Source organism: Hakea prostrata, chromosome 3 (genome assembly GCF_041222555.1).
Source record: "Hakea prostrata isolate BN-2017 chromosome 3, UWA_Hpros_2, whole genome shotgun sequence".
NCBI lineage: Eukaryota > Viridiplantae > Streptophyta > Magnoliopsida > Proteales > Proteaceae > Hakea > Hakea prostrata.
Window position 1 is genome coordinate 66,136,564 of NC_142602.1, and position 22,416 is coordinate 66,158,979.

At 38.0% G+C, this 22,416-nt stretch overlaps 1 protein-coding gene across 1 annotated transcript; it reads left to right on the forward strand.

Moving 5' to 3' along the window:
* Positions 1-191: 191 nt before the first annotated feature.
* On the forward strand, positions 192-5,310 carry GRXC5 (Glutaredoxin family protein). The gene is made up of 5 exons (XM_089150724.1): positions 192-633; positions 749-822; positions 1,467-1,541; positions 4,594-4,620; positions 4,820-5,310. Exons 1-5 carry the CDS (start codon positions 347-349, stop codon positions 4,894-4,896), a joined length of 540 nt encoding a protein of 179 aa, XP_089006850.1. The 5' UTR covers positions 192-346; the 3' UTR covers positions 4,897-5,310.
* Positions 5,311-22,416: the final 17,106 nt, after the last annotated feature.

Consider the following 22,416-nt stretch of genomic DNA (forward strand, 5'->3'; position numbering starts at 1 on the left):
CGAGGAAAAGACATTATCGCCGGAGAAGTGATCCAGACTCTACTCGTCAAGCAGTATTCCTGTGACGGAAATCCCTAGACTACCCACCATTCACGGGATAAGGTCATCCAATTCCGTGTCGATGTCTCTTTAGTCTTACTATAACTGCAAATTCGCAACATTTGTGGATCCTTTGAGAAAAAAAAAAAAACCATTTGTGGATCCTAACTCACCAGATCTTGTATTATGAAAAGAAAAAAAAAAAAAAGAAAAAACCGAAATCCCAAATCTTAAATCAGAGAATTTTGATTTTTTGTTTCTTTGGAGTTTGGAATAATAAGGCTAGTGACGAGAAGCCTCAACTTCCATGGCGGAAACTGTTCATCTTTCGCTAGTCAGAGCATGTGCATTTACCTCTTCTCACAATCACAAATCCTCTTCTCTTCCAATCAACACTTCTTCTCTTTCTTCTCCTTGCTTTAACAGTTTCAGTCGCGGAAAGCGATGTCTCAGCATATATGGCGGAAGGAGTTGCGGTGTTCGACCTGCCGTGATTCGATCGATGACTGCTTCCTTTGGGTCTCGTTTAGAGGATAGTGTGAAGAAGACCGTATCAGAAAATCCAGTCGTCGTCTATTCCAAGACTTGGTGCTCGTGAGTTCGAAACCAGAGCTGTTTTTTTTTTGTTCTATCCTTTATCCTTTCAGGTTTTGGAATTGTTTCTTTCATAATGCGGTGAATTACCTGATGGGTTATTTGTTTTGGGAAGGTATTCTTCGGAGGTGAAGTCAATGTTCAACCGACTAGGTGTTGAGCCACTTGTTATCGAATTGGACGAACTAGGTAGGTGTATCCTCTTCTCCGGCGGATAAATTAGTTCATCTTTCTATTTAGATCAATTCATTTCCATTTTTATCTGTTCTAGTTTCTCTTTTTCTGTTTTCGGTAATCTAGAGTTGGCAATTGCTTGATCTTTCACAAATTAGAGATGAAATTTCAGAACTTCAAACTGACAGATTGGCTCCGTAGAAATGTAAAGTCATGGATGCCAGGATGCTTCTCACTAATAGCTAGAGCCCCCAGATGTGCAAGCGGAACGCTATCACAGCGTCTGGGTTGCAACTACTTTTTGATTGTTTGAAGTCTCTGAACAAGTTGTAATTCTTGGAAAAGATGGGTATCAAACCTATCTTTTGAGTGCCCAGTAGAGAAAGTTTAAAATACACAGCATAGTTTCTCAATCTAATTATGGTATGGTTAACTTAGGAGAAATGGAGGCCAATTATGGATTCAATTCAATTGTAAGTTGGAGACTAATACATTTATCAGCTTCTTTCCTTATTTCTTTGGGATAAATTGCATTTGTACTCTTCTTGGTTGAAAAACATAGCATAATTGAATCGTGACATTCCTTCATTATCGAGTAATTTGAAATCATCGGTTCCCATAAATGAGTTATATGAACAAGTATATCTGTTTTCTTTCAGGTCCTCAAGGGCCACAGCTACAAAAGGTGTTGGAAAGGCTCACCGGCCAACACACTGTCCCTAATGTTTTTATCGGTAATCAGACCTTTTGAACACTTACCATTATCTACTTTGACATGTTATGAAAGTAATATGTTACTATTATATAGTATGGTTATATTGCATTATCATTGATCTATTTAACAAACCAACATGATGAACTGCCATCCACCATGAGAAAAGAAGATGGGGTGGAGGGTGGGGGCGGACAGAAAGGTGAACTGCTGAAGCCCATGTATAGCTTCTTTTGATGTTTTCTAATGATATGATCATCGTGAGCTCTATTGTAGTTAAACCAGTTATTTCTGATATGGCCCCAACACTCTCTTTCACTGGTATGCCTCATGGATATCAAGATTCCCTAAGTTTGGGTTCAAGTAGTTACTTCATCATCTGGTGCAGTCTGGAATGTGTGGTGGCCTAACAGGCCGGAACTACATCATCCAGCTATGTTTTTGATTATAGGTGACCTGTACTGTCGGTTGTAGTTTTAGTTATGGTTTGATGGTTTAGCATACTTTTTGCAACAATGGTGTTGCTTCTATGACTCTGATATTAACCGCATCATGATTTTCTAATGAAGAGTTGTATGAGGCTGTATATCTGTTGTTTTAGCCACTCCAACTTCATAGTAAACTTCCTTGAACATGTCACTTCAATTATGTCCCATGCCCAAGTATGTCATCTCTTGATCATATGATTTAGGTGAACAATGATTTCAGTTCCTTGATGAATGGGGCATATCCTGTACTGTGAGTGCACTGTTCTAGGTATCGGTATCTTATCACCTGTATTGGATGGCACATAGTGGTTTTACACCTCGACCAAGCTGATATATTTGTTGTACAGTATGGACAAGGGGTAGTAAAGTTCAAAATTCCATTTTTAAGGAATATTAAGGGTAAATTGTCCATACCCTCACAATACTGTATTTTGATGATACCCATTCTGACGCTGTGAAGTGTGAACACAAAACCATATTTTAGTGGACATTATTGTCTCAGTTTTCTTTATTATGGCTTTATGGTTGTATGCCACTTCAGATACTTGAAGATGACTTCTAGTTCAGCAGCTAAAGCATAGATAGTTAAGGCTTAGCTGGTGCTTTGCATTGGATTTTATGTGGTTTTGAGTCTTCAATTGGTTGCTATAACTGCACATATCAGAAGTTGTTGTGTCCCAAACCACCACCTCCCCCCTTTTCTCAAATAAAAAAATCTGGTAACCAACAAATTTTGAGAAGGTTGAAGGAGAGGATTATAAATGAGGTGGGAACCAAGATGGTTGGGCCACAGAACCTCAAAAGCAAAGGGAAGAAAAAAAGGAAGGGAATGGGAGGAAGCAACTTTTTTGAGTCATTCTGCCCTATGCCTGATGTGCCCAGGCTTTCTGCTTTCTGTTGATCATCTCTGTTTTGGTGGAATCTCTTGATCATCTCAAAACCCAGGAAATGAGGTTTCCTGGAAAATACTATTATATTATAGTCTATTATATGGGGTTCACCCAGGAGGACCTTAATTGGCAAGGGTTTGTTTAGTATTTTCTGTCTAGTGTTGTGGAACAGATATATATTTCTTGTTCTGAACACAAATTCAGCAAACATTGGATTTTTTTATCTGAGCAAAGCAACTCAGTTCCTTATTATTACTTACCTTAATTAGGGAATTCAGCTCAACTCAGCCTTTTCCTAACTAAATGGGGTTTGTCTACATGGATTCTTACCCTCCTTAGCTCTCTTCAAGGCCCTTTTAAAGGCCTAAGCTATGCATGTCTTTCCTCACTATTTTTCTTAGAGTTAAATCTACCTTGGCCTCTTTTAGCTCCATCAGTCTGAATCAAATCATTCCTCCACTGTGGAGCATATAAAGGTCTCCATTGCATATGGCTGTTCCACCTCAATGACTTTCGCGTAGTTAAAATGTATCGGAATTTGGAGGTATTCCCAGGTCAGAGCTGATTTGTTAAGTCCTTATTTTTCTTCCTAGCTTTACCACTCATTCTTATGCTGGACACCACCATATTATTGACCTCCTCAATGACTGGGCCTTAGCTGTATACATATTGGCTACTAGCCTAGAACATATCCACTCCATCTCTCCATCTTCATCTGAACTGCTGAGTTTATCTATAATATGTTTTTTGACAACTCAACCTTTTGCACCATGCATTAGAGCTAGTCTTCTAAATATCCTGTAAAGTTTTCTCTTGAAATATAAAGGTATATGTTGATAATAGCCATAATACAACTTCAGATGCACCTCCGTTTTCTTGGCAGTCCTGTTTTAATTTTCTATGTAATTTAATCCTTTCTGTCTGTGTAATTTATTATTGAAACCATCACCTTAAATGATTTCTTTGAGAGATTCCCTTTTGACCATTTCATAACCTCATTATTCATCCTATCATAACTAAAGTTGCACTCCGCATATTTGTTTTTCACTAACTTAAAACCTTTTGATTCTAAGGTTGATCTTCGTGATTCTAACTTGCCAATATTTCCTGCTTTTGACTCACTAAGACAACATTCAACAAAAAGAATACACCAAGGTGCCTGCTCTTGAATGTCTCTAAGTAAATCAAGTATGATACACCAAGGTCTTAAAGTCAATCCTTGATGCAAACAATTGTAAATTGAAATTCACCACTTTGTATCCCCCACCTTACAGTAATTATAGAACTCCATTTTACGTATATGTCCGCCTATTTACTTGAAACACTTTTCCTCTCCATTGCTTACCAAATTAAAGCTCTGGTAGGTTTTAGCTCCACTGGCATGGTTACATTTTTATCTTATTTTTTATACAAATCATTTACCGGTGCTGTTGAACCATAACAGTGGTAAAGTTAAATTTCATATACATATGTTAAAACCCCAATATTGGTACACATGGTATTTCTTCAACCAAAACTTGGTTATGCTTCTTTTTTTATAAAAAGAATGATTTGTTATTCTGTTGGATCATGACTTCAACTGCATATGTTATTGAAGTGGAGGGGTGGACATGTTCATCAAGAAATTATTGTCTATGGTGCATGGATTTTATTTAAAGAATCTGATCAGATTTTTTTTTATGTTCTTTCTGTTCAGGTGGGAAGCACATAGGGGGCTGTACAGGTAACTGGTTGATATGCTTCATTATTATTATTATAAAGTGGTTTGTGCTTAGAACTTGATATTTAACATATATTGTACTAATGATAGAACTCCAAAAACTGTTATTGGTGACATTGCCTGCAACTTACTCTAGTGAACTGATGTCTACATATAGTTGCAGACTCCACCTTTATTCTTGATGTTTTCTTCCTTTGAACAGATACTGTGAAACTATACCGGAAAGGAGAAATCACATCACTACTGACTGAAGCTGGTGCTAATCCTAATCAGAGCTAGCCATCTCAAGTATATGGTTTCTACTGAATGCCAGTTCCCCCTGCCAGCATTGAATGTGTTTTAGATCGTTATTTACTCTCGGAACATATTCATTTTATTGACACTTTTTTCAAGAAGCAAAGTTGTTGGTTTTGCACTTGTTCAATCAAATTATGTGATCCATTCTCCCTATGTGAACTAAAATGCAAGATGAATGCTCACCTCTAGTTTCTTTGTCTGATTACCAATGATAATGGGACTTGTAGATTCAAAACAGATGGATGCCTGGAGGAGATGGAATTGGTAGTTCTTGTTTGTCATGCTATTTATAGTTATCTGAAAATACCCTTTTCCTCTTGGGATAAAGTTTTTAATGTTATTCCAAATTCATTGTGGAGAAGTGTTATTTGGATATGTCTATCTGAGATGATCTTGTACAGAATATGTAAGCTCAGTTTTTTTTTTTATTTTTATATTTCTCATTCCTTTGAAGTGTTTGGCATTCATTTTCAATCTAATTTTTATTTTTAAAAAATAGAAAAACCACCAGAATTTGGAATAGTTTTCATGCGTGAATTTCATTTTTTTTTCTTAGTAAATACTTAGAACTAGGGGTTGTATGACAACGTTCCCGGCACAGTTATCCTGTGCCATTTGCCCATTTTGGCATAGAAGTTGGCAAAATTTTGTATGGTAAACCGGTTCAAAATAAGTGCGTTAGTTTAACAAAAGTGGGTGGAATTGGGTGTTTGGCACACAATTTTTATGCCAACAAGAAGTTTTGAATTGGAGCTTCTTGGGCACAAAAGCACTCCTCAAAGAAAATGTGGGGCACAAGGGAAGGAACAACGCCATTTGAGGGCAAAGTTGGAAAATCACAATATAAAGCTTCAAATGCCCTAATGGGTCTTTCTTCTCCCATTCACACAACCTTCGCTGAAGAATCTTACTCCTTGACAATTCTCTCTCAATCCCACTCGATATCTTTTAAGATCACTCGAAAGTGTTAGGAATCATGAAAGCATCTCTTGCATCAAACCTTATTTCGCTCAAGAATCTGTCTCTGCTACATCTCTTGTTCAAATCTAAAACTACAATGAAAAGGCATCGTTCATCAAAAGCACCATTGTTCAAATCATTCATCTCTGTTAAGGTACTTCCCCTACAACTCAAAAGTTCTAGTTTATGGTTGAAGAGAATGAATGGAGGTGTTTGTATTTGTTATTCTATTCAATCCATTTTACCCTAGCATGTTCTATAATCTCGGTGGTTTGAGCTCCTACAGAATTTTTGCAATGAAATTACTTAACAAAGTGAGAATTTGCTGAGAAAATTGCCGTTGAATACTTATGGAGAATCTAACTCCTAGCTGGGGAGGGGTTCTTGAAGAACTGTAATTTCCTTTTTCTCCGGTTAGTTTGTTTGTTTGAAAACTTTATACATGGGCATCTTATTTTGTTTTTATAAAGCCATTAAAAAGTAAAGATTTCGTTAAGGGCCTGTTTGGTTACTTGAGTCTGTAGATTTCAAAAATCTAGAGATTTCAAATCTATACACTTCAAATCTCTGGAATCATGGTTTATAAAATTAACTGTTTGGTTAGCTTAAATCTTTGGAATAAAATTTGTAGATTTATCCTGAAAAATATTTATTGAGTTATAGTTCAAATATTTGAACACTTTTATAATAGGGATGGACATCTCTGGATTTGTGTTTGGTTAATCTCTAGATTTCATGAAGCCAGAGATTCACACACAAAACGGGTAAAAACTTGTGAATCCGAGATTTTGTCACATTAAAGAAATTATGATTTCTCACACAATGCTTAGTTCTTTCATTTGAACACCAAAAGGAGGATAGCAGATGCAAAAATGATCTAGTTCTTAAGTTCTACAATTTGAGAAACTAAGCCCAGAGACATACGCATTTGAGTTTTTGCTGAATTATCTTTGCTTAGCCAAGGAAGGACATTTTGAGTTTATGTTGAATTATCTCTGTGGGAGGTCAGTGGAGTCCAACAACTAGTAAATGATTGATGTAGAACCTGGGCAAGACTGAACCAGCTGCAAACCAACCAACTGGACCAGGTCTTTCAACTTGTAAGTGACTGTTATGATGCGATTTTGAGAGTTGCAGACAGAAGGAACAAAAGAGAATAGTAGGGAGGAAAGAAGAAGAAAGGAATTTGATTTTTTTTTCTCCAGTTCTCTCATTATATGATTGAATTTAAATAGAGAAACCCTTACAATTATTTGTCTAACAAATAGACAAACAATCACCCCACCCCATACATGCTTGATAACAACCCAACTTGCACATGCATCTTGTTATCTTGTTTCCCAAATTGTGCATTGGTATTTCCCCCTCAAAACACTTAAAATGAAACAAGACAAATTGAGGAGCAATTACAAATCAATTGGTATCAATAGTGAGATTGTCACTAATCACTTGAAACATTATAATTTCACTTTATTATTATTATTATTATTTTGATTTACTTCCTCAGGGGGTGAGCTTTTATATTAATGTTGCCAAGTGGGTGCAAACCCAAGACCTCCCCTAGGGAAGTTGGGTCTTTAACCACTTTAACATACCACCTTTGGTTCACTTGAGTACTGTGTATCAACTAATGTGTATTTATCTTTTTTAATTATTTAATTAAAAATATAAAAAAGTGCTCATTTTGTATGCTGATTTTGTACATACTATACAAGATTCTGTACTAATTTTTCCCGAGAAATATGTTCATTTGTGTCAAACCATACAAGATTTCAGTAGATATTTTGTGCCTAACTTGCTCAATTCGGCATAGAAGCATAAAAAGTGCATTCTGTGTCAAATTGGGAAAATTTGTACAAAATCATTGCCATATAGCCCCCTAACATTACTTTTACGAGTGATTCTGGAACTTAAAATAGCACACCATAAGACAAAAGCAAATGTGTTGCCAAAAAAAAAAAAAAAGCAAAGGTTTCCAAAGCTTTTCCACGACGCATTTCAAATCAACCTCTTTCTCTCTTATCATTATTATTATTTTTGCTTTTTGTTTTTTTGTTTTCGTTTTTGTTTTTATTTTTGTTGTTGCTTTTGTTTTTGTATTTTGAGTCACCAACTCTCACCCCACTTAAAACTTACATGCAAATACACAAAAAGGAATCTGGATCACCTCCATTTATGGGAGAACAATATGCTCGCTAACACTTTTCCATCTGGCTACTACACTATGGTGGTGGAGTTCACTTACAAATATTTTTAAAAGTTAAAAATTAGAATCTCAATGGGTCTCACATAAGCCTCATTTCCTATTGTGAGAAGTTCCTAGGAGGAGATAATTGAGAACTGCTCTCAAAGAACTAGATTGAATAAGCGATGTTTGCAGAAAATTCCGATTAGCTCTCAATCAAGAGACAACAATATGCTCTCCTTAACTTTTTCGAACCACAAGCTTGATTTGGTTGGATGAAAAAAATCTATCAGAAAAGGATTTTCTCTCCTCTACTCTCTATGCTTCTATACCTGTTGTTGCAGTTATGTTTTTCTTTTCATCCCTGGACTATCTACCCATTGAAATCCCTATCCTCTTTAAGTAATCAGTGACTTCCCAAGGGGTCGCCTGGTTGGAAATCGAGGAAATATTGATGTGATTGCAGGTTTAAAGTGGAGAAGGGATGTAGCCATTTGATGACTTTCTCTATCAGATCAAATCATACAACTCCTCTTACTTACCACATTCACTTCTCTACCAACCACCTTCTATTACCATTACTTCATCTTCTCTTATGGACCCTCTTTTTATAGGGTGACACTCAGCTTCTTTCTCACAATTGGCTAAAAACTTTCCTAAAAATGCATATCCGTAGTCCTGCTACTGAATAGGATATGCTTCTTTCTCTCTTGATCGCCCTGTTGGAATCGATTCCTTGTCTCCTTACCTTTTGTGGAAAGGTACTTGTGAACAAGTACGTCTGTACTGTGGATTCTCTAATCTCTTCTACCTCATCTCTAAACTTCCTTTGTAAGTTGGAACTTTCTGTTGCTTCCTATCTCTTTCTCTGTCGGCTGAAATACGTTGAATTTCTTGCTATAAGATGGTGATCTATTATCCTCTCTTAACCTATTCTCATTCTCTTTTGCGGGTACTATCAAGAAGTTATGGGTCGTCAAAGCTCCTCTTCCACACCTCGCAGCAACCCACACAAAGCATCTTCATCAGGAATCCTTGGAAGCTCTCCTCAGGAAGGCCGATTACATACTCCAAGAGAAACAATGAGTCTTGAAGATAGAGTGGCATGTTGGAGGTTATCTGGACATGGCATCACTTATGCTAGAAGGCTTAGTTACTCGGCACCTCCCTCACAAACGCAGTAAGCGTGTATGCTTCAGCAAGATGATTGGTTATAATGACCTACCGGTAGCGGAGGTGGGAGAGCGGCGGAACCACCTATATTATTTGCTACAACCATAAGCTGATGGCCGTAGAGTTTATATTGAAGGAGCATCGAAATCAAGCAATGTCCTTTGCACCGTGGTGGGTTGAGTCATGTATCCTGCACCTTGCTCTCACATTGTTTCCAGATAAAGTTGCTGATGAAGACCTTGCACCCCCCTTGGTGATTTGGCTGCAACTCCACAATGTGCGTGATGACTACTATAAGGAACCGCTGATTGTTGAAGTGGCATCAACCTTTGGATAGGTGGTCGTTGATGTTCAAATCAATATCAAAGATTTGGGTCTCCCATTGGATGCTGCTCGAGTGAAGGTTATGTACAATCTCGATAAGCCGGTGGAACTACAAGTATCAATCCGCAACACTAAAGGCGAAGTGTTTCAAGCAAATTGCTTGTTTGATCTGAAAATGGTCTACTCCCGCTGCGGACATATTTCCCATGTTGATCAGACATGCCCTCTCCGAAACCTCTCTGATGGGATTCCAAACCTAGATATCCCACTTACTGGATCTTTTTTGAAGGCAAAGACCCGTCCCATTATGTCTAGTTCTTCGAAGATTTTCTCCACAAAAAATCTGGAGAAGTTTCTGGAACTCAAAACTATAAGATTATCGTCATTGAAAGATGGATAGCGAAAAGCAGCAATGGCGTCGATGGTAGTTGATAAGCCTAAACCAATGGCTATGGACTGTGATGCAGTGCAAGAGAACGTTTCAAAACTTGGAAAAATAGGGGACGAAGGGGTTTCGGAAGGGTTCAATCTAAAGGAGCTCTTTGTTGAGAATCAGAAAAATGTTGGTAAATACAAGAAGAAGGGTAAAGCGGTTTGTGATGATAGCATAACAGGAACGTGTGAACCAATCAAATGTGGTGCGTTCCTAGAAAAAGAATTGATTGAAGGGGCCCAAACAATGAACATCTATCATGTCCATTGCAACAATAAGTTGGCCAAAGGGGGTTGTCAAGGCAATTCGGCTAAGGCTTTGAACGAGGGTGTGCCATCTGAATTGGGTGAGAATTGGGAGGCGGATGCTAGACACCCAACTCGCAAGAGAATGAGAATGTCAAACACAAATATTCTGCCATTCGATCTTATGGAATCCTACCAATCGTTTGTCAACTCCCTCCTTGCTAACTCTTTCAACCCTAATTCTCTCCTCAACTCCATTAAAGAAGATATTATGATGTGGATCTTTGATACGGAAAATCAGAATATGCTACACCCTTTCTCCAATAATTTTTATCAAGCATCGACACAGGATCAATCTCTGATGGATAGCCAGGTGACCCCTACTTCTCATTTCTTGTGGCTTCTCGATAATATTGCTCTTATTGTGATTGACTGATGCTCTTTTGTTTTCCAATACATCCGTAAAACTGCCAAAAAATTCTACTAATAATCTGTTGATCTCTATGGCTTCTAACACTTTTGATGATTGATTGTGTATGGTAACCCAAGTCTTCAACGGTAGTCTTTATGCGCTCTATCCTTAAGCTAGTTCTAAGTGTTGCTGTATCTTTATCTTTTTTGTTACTTCTCTCCTTTTTCTCTAATTCTTTCTTTTGGCAAAGTCCTAATCACCTTTTTAAAGGACTGTGGAGAGAGAAGTTAGTAAGTATGAAACTATTAAGCTAGAATGTACGTGGTATTAATGGAAGCTTTACTCTTTCAAGACTAGAAAATTTGTGTAGAAAACATACCCCGGACTTCATCTTCCTTTGCGAGCCCAAGTGTAAGAACTTCAGTACTGTGATCAATCGGTTTCATGGATCCCTATTATCGTACGAAGCAAAGGGTCATGAGGATTCCAAGGAGGATTTTCGGTCCTCACTAACCAATCCAAATCCTCTTCAGTTGCGTTTTCCTGTGATCATTTCATTGCAATTAAAGTCTGTGCACAGTTGTGCAATTGGGTGGTTGTCTCTATATATGCTCCACCCAAGTATAACATCCGAATTCCTGTTTGGAAAGAATTGTTGTTGCGGTTGTCCTCACTTTTTGATCCTTTCATTTTATGTGGTGACTTTAATGAGATGTTATATCCAACTGATAAAAGTGAGGGTGTGAAATCCAACCCTAACCTAACCGTAACCCTGACCCGGAATCCTTGATGTTTGTAGGTCCAAAGAACCGAACTGGAGGAAGAAGACAATTGTGGGCCCTCTTAGTAGAAGACATGGTGTTTGATTCCGAACCCATGGACATTGATGATGGTGCCCCATACTTGGATGCATTGTGTCACATCCACCCAGCCAGTACCCTACTAGGCATACCCGGGTATGTGATCCACAGCCCCGAAGATCGAGTATCAAGGAACCATGCCTCCCACATACACAACAAGAGAATCATGAACAAATATAATCAATGTAGTGTCATATAAACGATGAGATTAAAATAAGGATAAGAAGACAATATAATCAGAGTGCGAAAGTAAATGATACCCAATCATAAATATAATTAGAGTGTAGAGAGTGAGCGGAAATCAATCCCTGGATCGTAGCGGAAAGTAGTTCGAAATAACAGTTAAGAGTTTACAATCCAAGTCTCAAAAGAGAGAAATTAAAGGATAAACATCTAAACTAATGTTTCTTCAGTCTTATACAAAATATCCTCGAAAACATAAACAAGAGACACGAGGCATGGCCAAATCCACTCCCGAGAAGATCTAGTCCTGGTAGATAGCATAATCCAATGAGGGATCTTCACAGTAGTCTTCATGGTTGCCAGCACCTTGATGGTAGTGTGACTCATCAAAGGGCGCTCCATAGAATTGGCCCTCCAGTTCTTCGGTACCTATGGAATAGTCTAACAAAACATTTGCACAAAAAGGAGTGAGCTCAAAAGAACTCATCAAGGCAAGTTATTCCACAATAACATAGATACATGATACAGAACATAACATGATGCAAGATGATATGAAACAAACGATGCATGTATGATCTAACTCTATGTATGCTAGTCTCTATTGTAGACATGCTTTAAGTCAAAGCACCATACTTTCTTAAGTAAGTCTAGTCACTCGGCTTCGGTAGGTAATGGGTCCTGCATCCCTCGGGACAATCCATGGCTGGGGTTTAAGTCATCGCTCTCTCACATCACCATTTGGTATAAGTATTGGCGCATGTCAAGGTAAAGCCTAGCCAAATGCAAGTCATCTACTCAGTCGTATCAAGTCAGATCCATATACTTCCATTCCTCCTCAACCATTTAAGATATCTTGGGATCCTTTCCAGTATCCTTCACACTAGAGTCATAGATATACTCATCGGACTCATCAACCCTATTGGTCATCCACAAATAGTAGATAGGAAGCTCTCACGTCCCCTCACGGATCATTTCACCGGTCTTGAGTGCCCGTGAGCCCAAGTCTAGCTATTTGCAATCCTACCAATAAATGGCTCCCACAATGTGATTCATGACCTCTCACAAATCATTTCACCGATCTTGAGTGCCCACAAATCCCCATTGCTACCACGGGTCGTTCAGTCTCAATACCCTTCCGATTCGGGTCTGACACGACAGGGACATCCTAGCCACACAACTAGACAAGTCCTATGTATGTCATCCAATAATCTGGGAAAGCATCGATGGGCATCTTGGGGGAACATCCCATACTATTCCCTCCGATGTCCAAGGACAGAAGCGTCAATAGGACACTTCTAAATCCCAATTTATACCTAAGCAATCACATGCTTAATTCCATCATATCATATATCAACGATACATCATCATATTGAAAGATATGTTATAACATCACATGATCAAGTGTATAAGTAAATGACAAGAATAAATAGACATGATAAACAAAGTAATTAAGCATGGTTCTACTATCATAAGGTAAGTACAGTAGTCATATGATGTCCAAAATCAACTAATAAACTAAGCATACTAAGTTGCCCACAACAGTGTAAAAGTCATATAGTCTATGTTATATGGCGATAACCATCCTTACCTTAAGCTGTGATGATGATGATCCAAAGGTCACACAAGGATGATCCAATGATGGTATTAAGACCCTAGACAAACATAAATGAAGGATTTGAGAAGAAATCAAGAAAATCGGAGGTCGAACGGGTCACAACGGCAAAGAACATAGTTCAACAGCATGCTTGGTCGATGCTCCTTGGTCGATGGGATTGACCAAGTAGGATCGACCAAGGACAGTCTCGGGCTGTATAGTGTATTTTGGTGATTCGGTTCGAAATCAGTCTTCCGGGGCTCGGATCGATCCTAAACTTGGAGGGATGATCAATAAAAGTATAAGAACACACCTAAACAAGTAATTAACATCATCTAATGGTTTAATTAGAAAGCCCCAAATCGAAATACTAAGTTTTAGAGACAAGGATCATAGCACGGATTGAAATCAAATGAATTTGCATTGGAAATGAATGAATTAGCTAGGGGAACTAATAGGAATTGGGTTAGAATCATATGCTAGCAATAAACATAGACATAGCACACTATATACCTCAGTTTAGGACAAGAATGCATGAAGTTAAAAAGAGAATCAAAGGAATGCATATGCAAGGATTGAAATGAGAGCATATCATCAATGGAAATGGAATAAGATCAATGATTAGCAAAGAGTGTACACTTGGAGTGATGGTTGCAAGGTTGCAGCATCAACTCCAAGGTTGCAACAGCAAGAAAAGAAAGAAAAGAGTAGGATAGAGAGTGAAGATGAGAGTTCATACCTTAAGATTTGATAATGGAGGCAAGGGAGAGTGATTTGCAATGATTAGAGTAGAATATCCTTCACCAATATCAAGGAGGAGCTTTGGGGAACCTTCTCCACGTTCTCAGGTGTTGCAATGATTAGAATAGGGTTCAAAACACGAGGCTAGCATAAATAGGGTGTTGAATATTCCAAGGGAATCATTTACTTGAATCTGGGCAGCCTTGGTCAATGATCCTTGGTCGATGGGATCGACCAAGCATAGTTCAGCAGAAAATCAGCAATAGTTCAGCAACTCGGACAGGGATTCCGAGGGCTATACGGGGCCAAATTGAGTGGGGTTTTCTTCTACAAGTCAATCAAGAAGTCTAGTTTCGGGAAATACCTTCGGATCGTGCACGGGAGTTCATTAGGTACTTCAACTAATTCACCCCTCTTTGATACGCAGATTTTCACTAAACATTGACAATGTACTCAAGTAAGGGGCATCATCGTCAATGTCCTTGGGTTCAGACTCTGACATTAAATCATCAACCAGTAGGGTCCACAAGTCTCTTCTACCACCGCTTCGGGTCTTCGGACCTACAAACATCAAGGGTTCCGAGTCAGGGTAAGGATAGGGCTGGATTTCACACATAGAGTTAGATTCATACATGCATCGTCTGTTTCATATTATCTTGCATCATGTTATGTTTTGTATCATGTATCTATGTTATTGTGGAATAACTTGCCTTGATGAGTTCTTTTGAGCTCACTCCTTTTTGTGCAAATGTTTTGTTAGACTATTCCACAAGTACCGAAGAACTAGAGGGCCAATTCTATGAACCGCCCTTTGATGAGTCACACTACATCAAGGTGCTAGTGATCATGAAGACTACTGTGAAGATCCCTCATTGGATTATGCTATCTATCAGGACTAGATCTTCTCAAGAGTGGATTCGGCCATGCCTCATGTCTCTTGTTTAAGACGGAAGAAACATTAGTTTAGATGTTTATCCTTTAATTTCTCTCTTTTGAGACTTGGATTGTAAACTCTTAACTGTTATTTCAAACTACTTTCCGCTGCGATTCAGGGAGTGATTTCCGCTCACTCTCTACACTTTGATTATATTTATGATTGGGTATCATTTACTTTTGCATTTTGATTATATTGTCTTCTTATCCTTATTTTAATCTCATTGTTTATGTGTTATTACATGGATTATATTTGTTTTTGATTATGTTATCATGTATGTGGGAGGCATGGTTTCCTCGATACTTGATCTTCAGGGCTGTGGATCACATACCCGGGTATGACTGGTAGGGTACCAGCTGGGTTGATGTGACAGAGGGCATTTTTAAACCATCTCCAAGCTGACCTCACCTTGAAGAGATAATCTCTCAACTCAATTTGCACGAGTTGATTGGGAAAGGATCAAGATTTACATGGTCAAACCATAAGAAATCCCCACATCTTACCCTTGAAATTCTTGATAGGGTTTTTGCTAACCCGAACTTTCTAATTCAATTCCCAAATTTAAAGTTCTAAATTTTACCTACTGTTGGATCTGACCATTCTCCTTTATTCATTAATACATGCTTCTCCATGCCCTCGGGTAGGAAACTGTTTCATTATCAAACAACTTGGCTAGGTCATCCAGATTTCCAAAGTGACTTGAACAAGGCTTGGAGCATGTTGGGATCTGAGGGCCTTGATCTGAAACTTGCTGCAATTTTTAATTTTCTTTGGCGGTGGAATGCTGAGAAATTTGGTAACATTCACTCATTATGTGATAGACTGGAATTGGAATTGGTTGTTATGGAACAATGCTTGTGTCCTGACTAGGATTTATATCACCAAAGGCTGAGTTGGCTACAGCAGATTTATGAAGCTCAAGAATCTTTTTGGTTCCAAAAATCTAGAGTTCATTTCATTAATGACGGGGATAGGAATTCAAAGTTCTATCATAACACTGCAAAAATTCATGTGAAACGTAGGAAAATTGAGTTCATAAAAAGGGGGGAGGTCTATTATTCTGATCCTACTAGTATTGCTAATTGCTTTGCGAATTTTATGCAGGACTTGTATAATTCTAGCAACCCTTCCCTTCCCCCACTTGTGGATATGCTTTTTCCTACTGAGGAATCTATTATGGTTAACAATGTTTTCTCTTCCTACCCTAGTTTGGATGAAATTAGCAAGTCGGTTTTTCCTATTGGAGCATGGAAGGCCCATGGGTTTGATGGGTTTCATGCATGTTTTTTTCAACAATTTTGGGACATGATAAATCTTGATGTGATGCAGTTTGTTTTTAATTTTTTTGAACATGTTGCCCTCCCCCCTGGAATTAATCATATTGTGTTGTGTTTTATCCCAAAGAATGATAAAGCTGTTGAAGTTTCATATTTTAGACCCATTAGTTCGTGTAATGTTTCCTACAAAATTATTGCGAACCTTTTGGCTTCCCAATTAAAACCTGTCTTGCATAATATCATTTCTCCTTGTCAAGCTGCATTTATGCCTGGTAGACAAATAAATGACAATATTATGCTAGCACATGACATCTTCCATTTCATGAGAAAATCAAAAGCAAAAAAAGGGTTTGTTGCTCTCAAGTTGGATATGTCAAAAGCATATGACAGGGTGGAATGGTGTGTCCTGTTGAAAGTGCTAAAATGTTTAGGGTTTGATGCTAAATTATGTGCTCTGATTTCTTGTTTAATCTCATCTACTTCCTTTTCAATTAAACTGAATGGTGCCCCCTTTTCTTTTTTTAAGGGTAGTAGAGGATTAAGACAAGGTTGTCCGTTGAGCCCATACCTAATTTCTAATTATAATGGGAATCCTTTCCCGGCTCCTTGGGGTTTTTAGAGCCAAAGATGCTTTTCATGGAATTAAAATTGCATGTCTCGCCCCATAAATCACACACCTTTTCTTTGCTGATAACACATTCATCTTTTGTCGTGCTACTTTAGAAGATGTTTGTGTGATCAAAACTATTCTAGATATTTTGGGCTTATTACTGAACAGGTGATCAATTTGGATAAAAGTGAAGCTTTCTTCAGCACAAACACTTGTCCCACAATGAAGGAACAAATTCTGAATTATTTAGGCATTAAATAAATGGATAACAAATCTTCTTACCTAGGGAGTCCGTTGTTCTCTGAGAAAGCTAGATTAGATAGATTGTGCCCAGTCCTGAATAAGTTGAAGGTTAACCTAGCAGGATGGAAAGCACATTCTCTTTTGTTTGCGGGGAGAGCGGTCCTACTTCAATTTGTACTGCAAGGAGTACCTATTTATCATATGCAGTATGTTTTTGTTTCCAAAAAAGGTGTGTAAATCAATAGACTCAATCTGTCAAAGGTTTTGGTTAGGGAACTCAGAAAAATGTAAGAATCTTTCCCTCATCTCCTGGACAAATGTTGTCTTCCAAAACCCTTAGGGGGTTAGGCTTCAAAAGATTGGAGCTTATGAACAAGGCTCTCCTTCTTAAATTAGGATGAAGACTCTTAATAGAGCATAACTCATTATGGGTACAATGTTTCAAGGCCAAATATTATCCTAATACCTCTCTGTGTGACCCCAAGGTGTGGAAAAAGAAGGGCTCTATATTTTGGAATAGTCTCTGTGCTATTTTCCCCCTTCTTAGAGGGTTCTTAGTTAGAACTGTGGGAAATGGGAAAAACACTTCGTTCTGGTTTGACCCGTGGGTAACAAACAAAGATGACCATGTGGTGGGTGATTTTAACATGCATTTTGCCCCATATAAAATAAAATTGGCAGAAGTAATAGGGATGAGAGATAGATTTGCTTTTGAAAGTTCTCTTACTTTTTGATCCAAAAATTTCTTCTGCTATAAACTCTGTCATGCTCTCTTCTGAACAGGATGCTTGGAAGCTAAGAAACTCCTCTGCACAGAAATTACCACTAAATTTACATATAAACAATTGTTGTTTACTCATAACCCGTTACTTAACTCGTGTTTGTATAAAACCTGGTGGTCTTTTTTATGGAAACTCAAGATTCATCCCAGATTTGCTAATTTCTTCTAGCGACTTATGCATGCAGGGATCCCAGTTAATGCGGTACTCCCTAATGGAGTCCAAATACAGATCGTTGTGTGCTTTGTGGTTGTAGCACTGAATCAAGTTGGCATCTATTCTTCACTTGTGAATGGATGCAAAGGATTTGGATGGCGGGACCACTAGGACTAAGAATTGAACTGTTGCCCTTTTCAAATATTGTTGATTTCTGCTTAGATCTGTTATATAACTCAAATCTTGACAAAACTATGCTAAGGTGGTTATTCTCCATTATAAGTATTACATGCTATAGTGTGTGGCGATTGTGTAATGCAATAATTTTTAGGAAAGCTACTGCGGATCCTAAAAGTGTATTAGATTATATAAAAGAATGGAGTAACGACCTACATCTAAAGCCACCTAGGATTTCAGAAACTAACCCCCTTGTATCTATAAGCAAGGGAGACAGGGGAGTGAAGTTCTACAAATTGCAATCAAGAATGCCAAAAAATCTCACAATATTATTTTGTGCAGGGATGGTCCAAAAATCAACAAATGAAATGGGATGTTGTTGGGGCGTAGCTCACCAAGGAAAATTAATCTACTGTTGGAGTGGCAAATACACAAGATACACTTTTGATGCAACGGTAGCCAAAGGGCTAGCATTGGGGATGAGATTTGCGATAAGTCACAAGTTGCAGCTAGATGGTATTTAAACAAACTGGGAGCAGCTCAGAGAATTTATACCAAATCCACAAAAACCATGGCCGTTGGAAGCTGTCCAGGATCTAATGTATTTGGCACCCACGATAGAAGACATCCGAATTGTTACCAATAAGAATCAAGAGTTACTAAAGAACGCTACACCCTAGCAGAAGCAGCATTAGGAGAGGAAGATCCATGTGAATGCCAAAACATGTAATAGTAATCATAGATTTTATAAGTTTTTTATGGTATAAAAAAAAAAAAATATTTTTTTGAACCACAAAATAAGGGTGAGTGTCACATGGGTCCACTGAAATTCTCATTTTTCATTTTTTCTTTAATTGGTGGGTGCTACCTTTATTTTGTAGTTCAAAAGCGTCGATTCATGTAATCATGTTTGGATGTCAAGAAAAGTGAAGACATGTAGGGAGTGAAAGATTCCATTTTTTTTTTGTAGGAAAAGTAGCTTGTAACTATGTATTAGGCGTGATAAGGAATCCTTTCCATAATTGTCTCTAATTTGAATTCTTTCCATATCATTTCATCCTCTCATTTGAATTCTTTTCATATCATTTCATCTTCTCATTTGAATTCTTTTCATTCATCACTCCTCTCATTTGAATTCCTTCCATTCATCATTCATTACATTTGAATTCTTTCCATACCATCTCATCCTTCCATTTCATCAATATCCTAATTTGGCTTTGGCTTAATTAGGTTTCTCTATTAAATCATTTCCATACAAACATTTCATTTATTGTATTTCTATGTTTATATCTTTCTTTTATTGTTCATAGTTACCTAACAGCATGGGATGTATGTTGCCTATATATTTGAGGTTCTCTTATATGAAACCATTCAACTATTTTTCCCATTGAGGTTGTTTCTTAATATGGTATCAGCCTAACATACGATTCTACATCTTCATCAGCCACATCTTCTTCTTCCTCGTCTTCCACCTCTTCTTCAATGGCTACCAATACTACGTCTTCAATGGATTCTTCTCATGTGGTTCACTCTTTTGCTACAACTGTGATCCCTTCAGCTGTTGCACCATCTTTCACCACCGATCAATACCATAAACTTCTATCTCTGTTGGAATCTGGTAACATTCCACCATTGGCAAATGTTGTAGGTAAAGTATCTTCTCTATGGGTTATTGATTCCGGTGTCCGTCTTCATATGGTTTCCGACTTATCTTTATTTCATTCGGATAGTCTTGTTCTACACACCCAATCTATTTGCCTTCCAAATGGTGGTTTTGCTCCTGTTACACATATTGGGAATTGCAGCCCCATACCTACTTTACCTCTCACAAATGTATTACATGTTCCTTCCTTTGGTTTTAATTTATTATCTGTTACCTAACTTACCCAACAACTTCATTGTTTCATAACTTTCTATCCTGATCATTGTGTGATACATGACCTACACACGAAGGAGAGGATTGGGCTAGGCAAGGCGTACAATGGACTTTATTATTTGGAGTTGGATTATCCCATCGCTGCTGTTGTTTTACCCGCCAAAGATCTTTGGCATTCTCGTTTAGGCCATCCATCTTTAAAGGTTTCTAGTTATATTGCACTTTTGGATCCTAATATTTCTTTTCCTAAAGATTTTGTTTGCTCCATTTGTCCTTTAGCTAAGCAAATTTGACTTCCTTTTCCATCTAGTACAATTTCTACCACCTCTTGCTTTGAATTGATACATTGTGACATATGGGGACCTTACTTTGTTCCCTCAATTTGTGGTGCAAAATTTTTTTTAACTATTGTGGAAGATTTTTCACGATGCACCTGGGTGTTTTTGTTAAATCATAAATTTGATGCTTGGTCCCGATTAAGGGAATTTTTTACTATGATCAAAACCCAATTTGGATACCAAATTAAACAACTCCGAACTAATAATGGTCGTGAGTTTTTTAATCACCATTCAAATGCCTTTTTTACAACCCATGGTATTATTCATCAACATAGTTGCGTTGATACACCCCAACAAAATGGAGTTGTTGAACGCAAACACCACCATCTTCTTAATGTGGCCCATGATCTATCTTTTCAAGCAAGTCTACCTCATAAGTTTTGGGGTCTTTGTGTTTTGACAGCCGCTTACCTAATTAACCATTTACCCACCCCGCTGTTACATGGTAAGTCACCACTTCAAGTTTTATTTGGCAATATCCCTTCATATTCTCATCTTCGAACTTTTGGATGCCTTTGTTATGGTCATAACCATTTGTCATAAATTTGATCCCCAAGCCTCTCCAGGTGTTTTTATTGGGTATCCATATGCACGAAAAGGGTATACGATTTATGATTTACAAACACATAAAGTTTACATTAGTCGTGATGTCACATTTGTTGAAGATTCTTTTCCTTTTTCAAAATTGTCATCCCCATTATTGTCTGTTTTACCCATTGCAGCTTCAGATATTGATAGTTTACCTATCTTGTTAGACCCGCTCTTATCCACCACACCCTCTCCCCAACAGGTTGAAGAACCTCCTTCACCCACCCTCCCATCCACTACCATCTCTTGGCCATCTCGGGTTCATCGACCACCACCCTATCTTCAAGACTATCATTGTTACGCCATGGATGCCCAAGCTCCTCCTTCATGCATAGGTACTCTCACTCCTGAAAATTGTTTTTTATCCTATCATAGATTATCCTCACCCTATTTCAGGTATCTCAAGGTCCTCAATGCTATAACTGAACCTACAAGTTTTGCTAAGGCTATTATTTCACCTGATTGGAAGGAGGCAATGGACAATGAAATTGCAGCTCTTGACCTTAACAAGACTTGGTCTCTTGTACCTTTACCCCCAAACAAGAAACTAATAGGTTGTAAATGGGTTTACAAAATTAAACGGCATTCAAATGGGTCAATTGAGCGTTATAAAGCATGTTTGGTGGCAAAGGGTTATACTCAAATTGAGGGGGTTGATTTCCATGAGACATTTGCTCCAGTTGTTAAGTTGGTTACTGTTAGAACACTTCTCGCCATTGCTGCCATCAAAGGATGGTCATTGCATCAATTGGATGTGAACAACGCCTTTCTCCATGGCGATCTTGATGAAGAGGTATATATGACACTTCCACCTGGTTATCATTGAAAGGGGGAGAAATTGGTTTATCGCTTGCACAAATCATTATATAGGCTTAAGCAGGCATCCCGTAATTGGTTTTCCAAGCTTTCTGGTGCCTTTATTGATCTTGGATATACACAATTTAAGGCATATTACTCTCTATTTTCTCTACTTACAAGAGTCTTCATATACCTTTGTACTTGTTTATGTTGATGACATTTTAATTGCTGGGTCTGACACAACTGTGATTTCCAACTTTTCCAAATTAAATATCTTGGATTGCTTAAATACTTCCTTGGTCTTGAGGTGGCATGTTCCAAGAAATGTATTTTCATCAACCAACGAAAATACACATTGGACATCTTAACTGATGTTGGTTTCACAGGTGCTAATCCGACTCAATTTCCAATGGAACAACACCTCAAGTTAACTACTTCTGATGGTGAGCCTTTACTTGATCCAACACTATACCGTCGATTATTGGGAAGACTTATTTATCTCACAATTACTCGTCCAGATATTGTTCATATTGTGAATGTTCTTAGTCAATTCATGCATGGGCCTCGTAAACCTCATATGGATGCTGCTAATCGTTTACTTCATTACCTCCATGGC

What these genes read in the sequence shown, in the direction of transcription:
- GRXC5 (XM_089150724.1), top strand. Translation starts at nt 347, where the DNA reads ATGGCGGAAACTGTTCATCTTTCGCTAGTCAGAGCATGTGCATTTACC. An exon ending in TATCGAATTGGACGAACTAG is followed by an intron (nt 823 to 1,466) that starts GTAGGTGTATCC and finishes GTTTTCTTTCAG; the next exon opens with GTCCTCAAGGGCCACAGCTA. An exon ending in TGTCCCTAATGTTTTTATCG is followed by an intron (nt 1,542 to 4,593) that starts GTAATCAGACCT and finishes CTTTCTGTTCAG; the next exon opens with GTGGGAAGCACATAGGGGGC.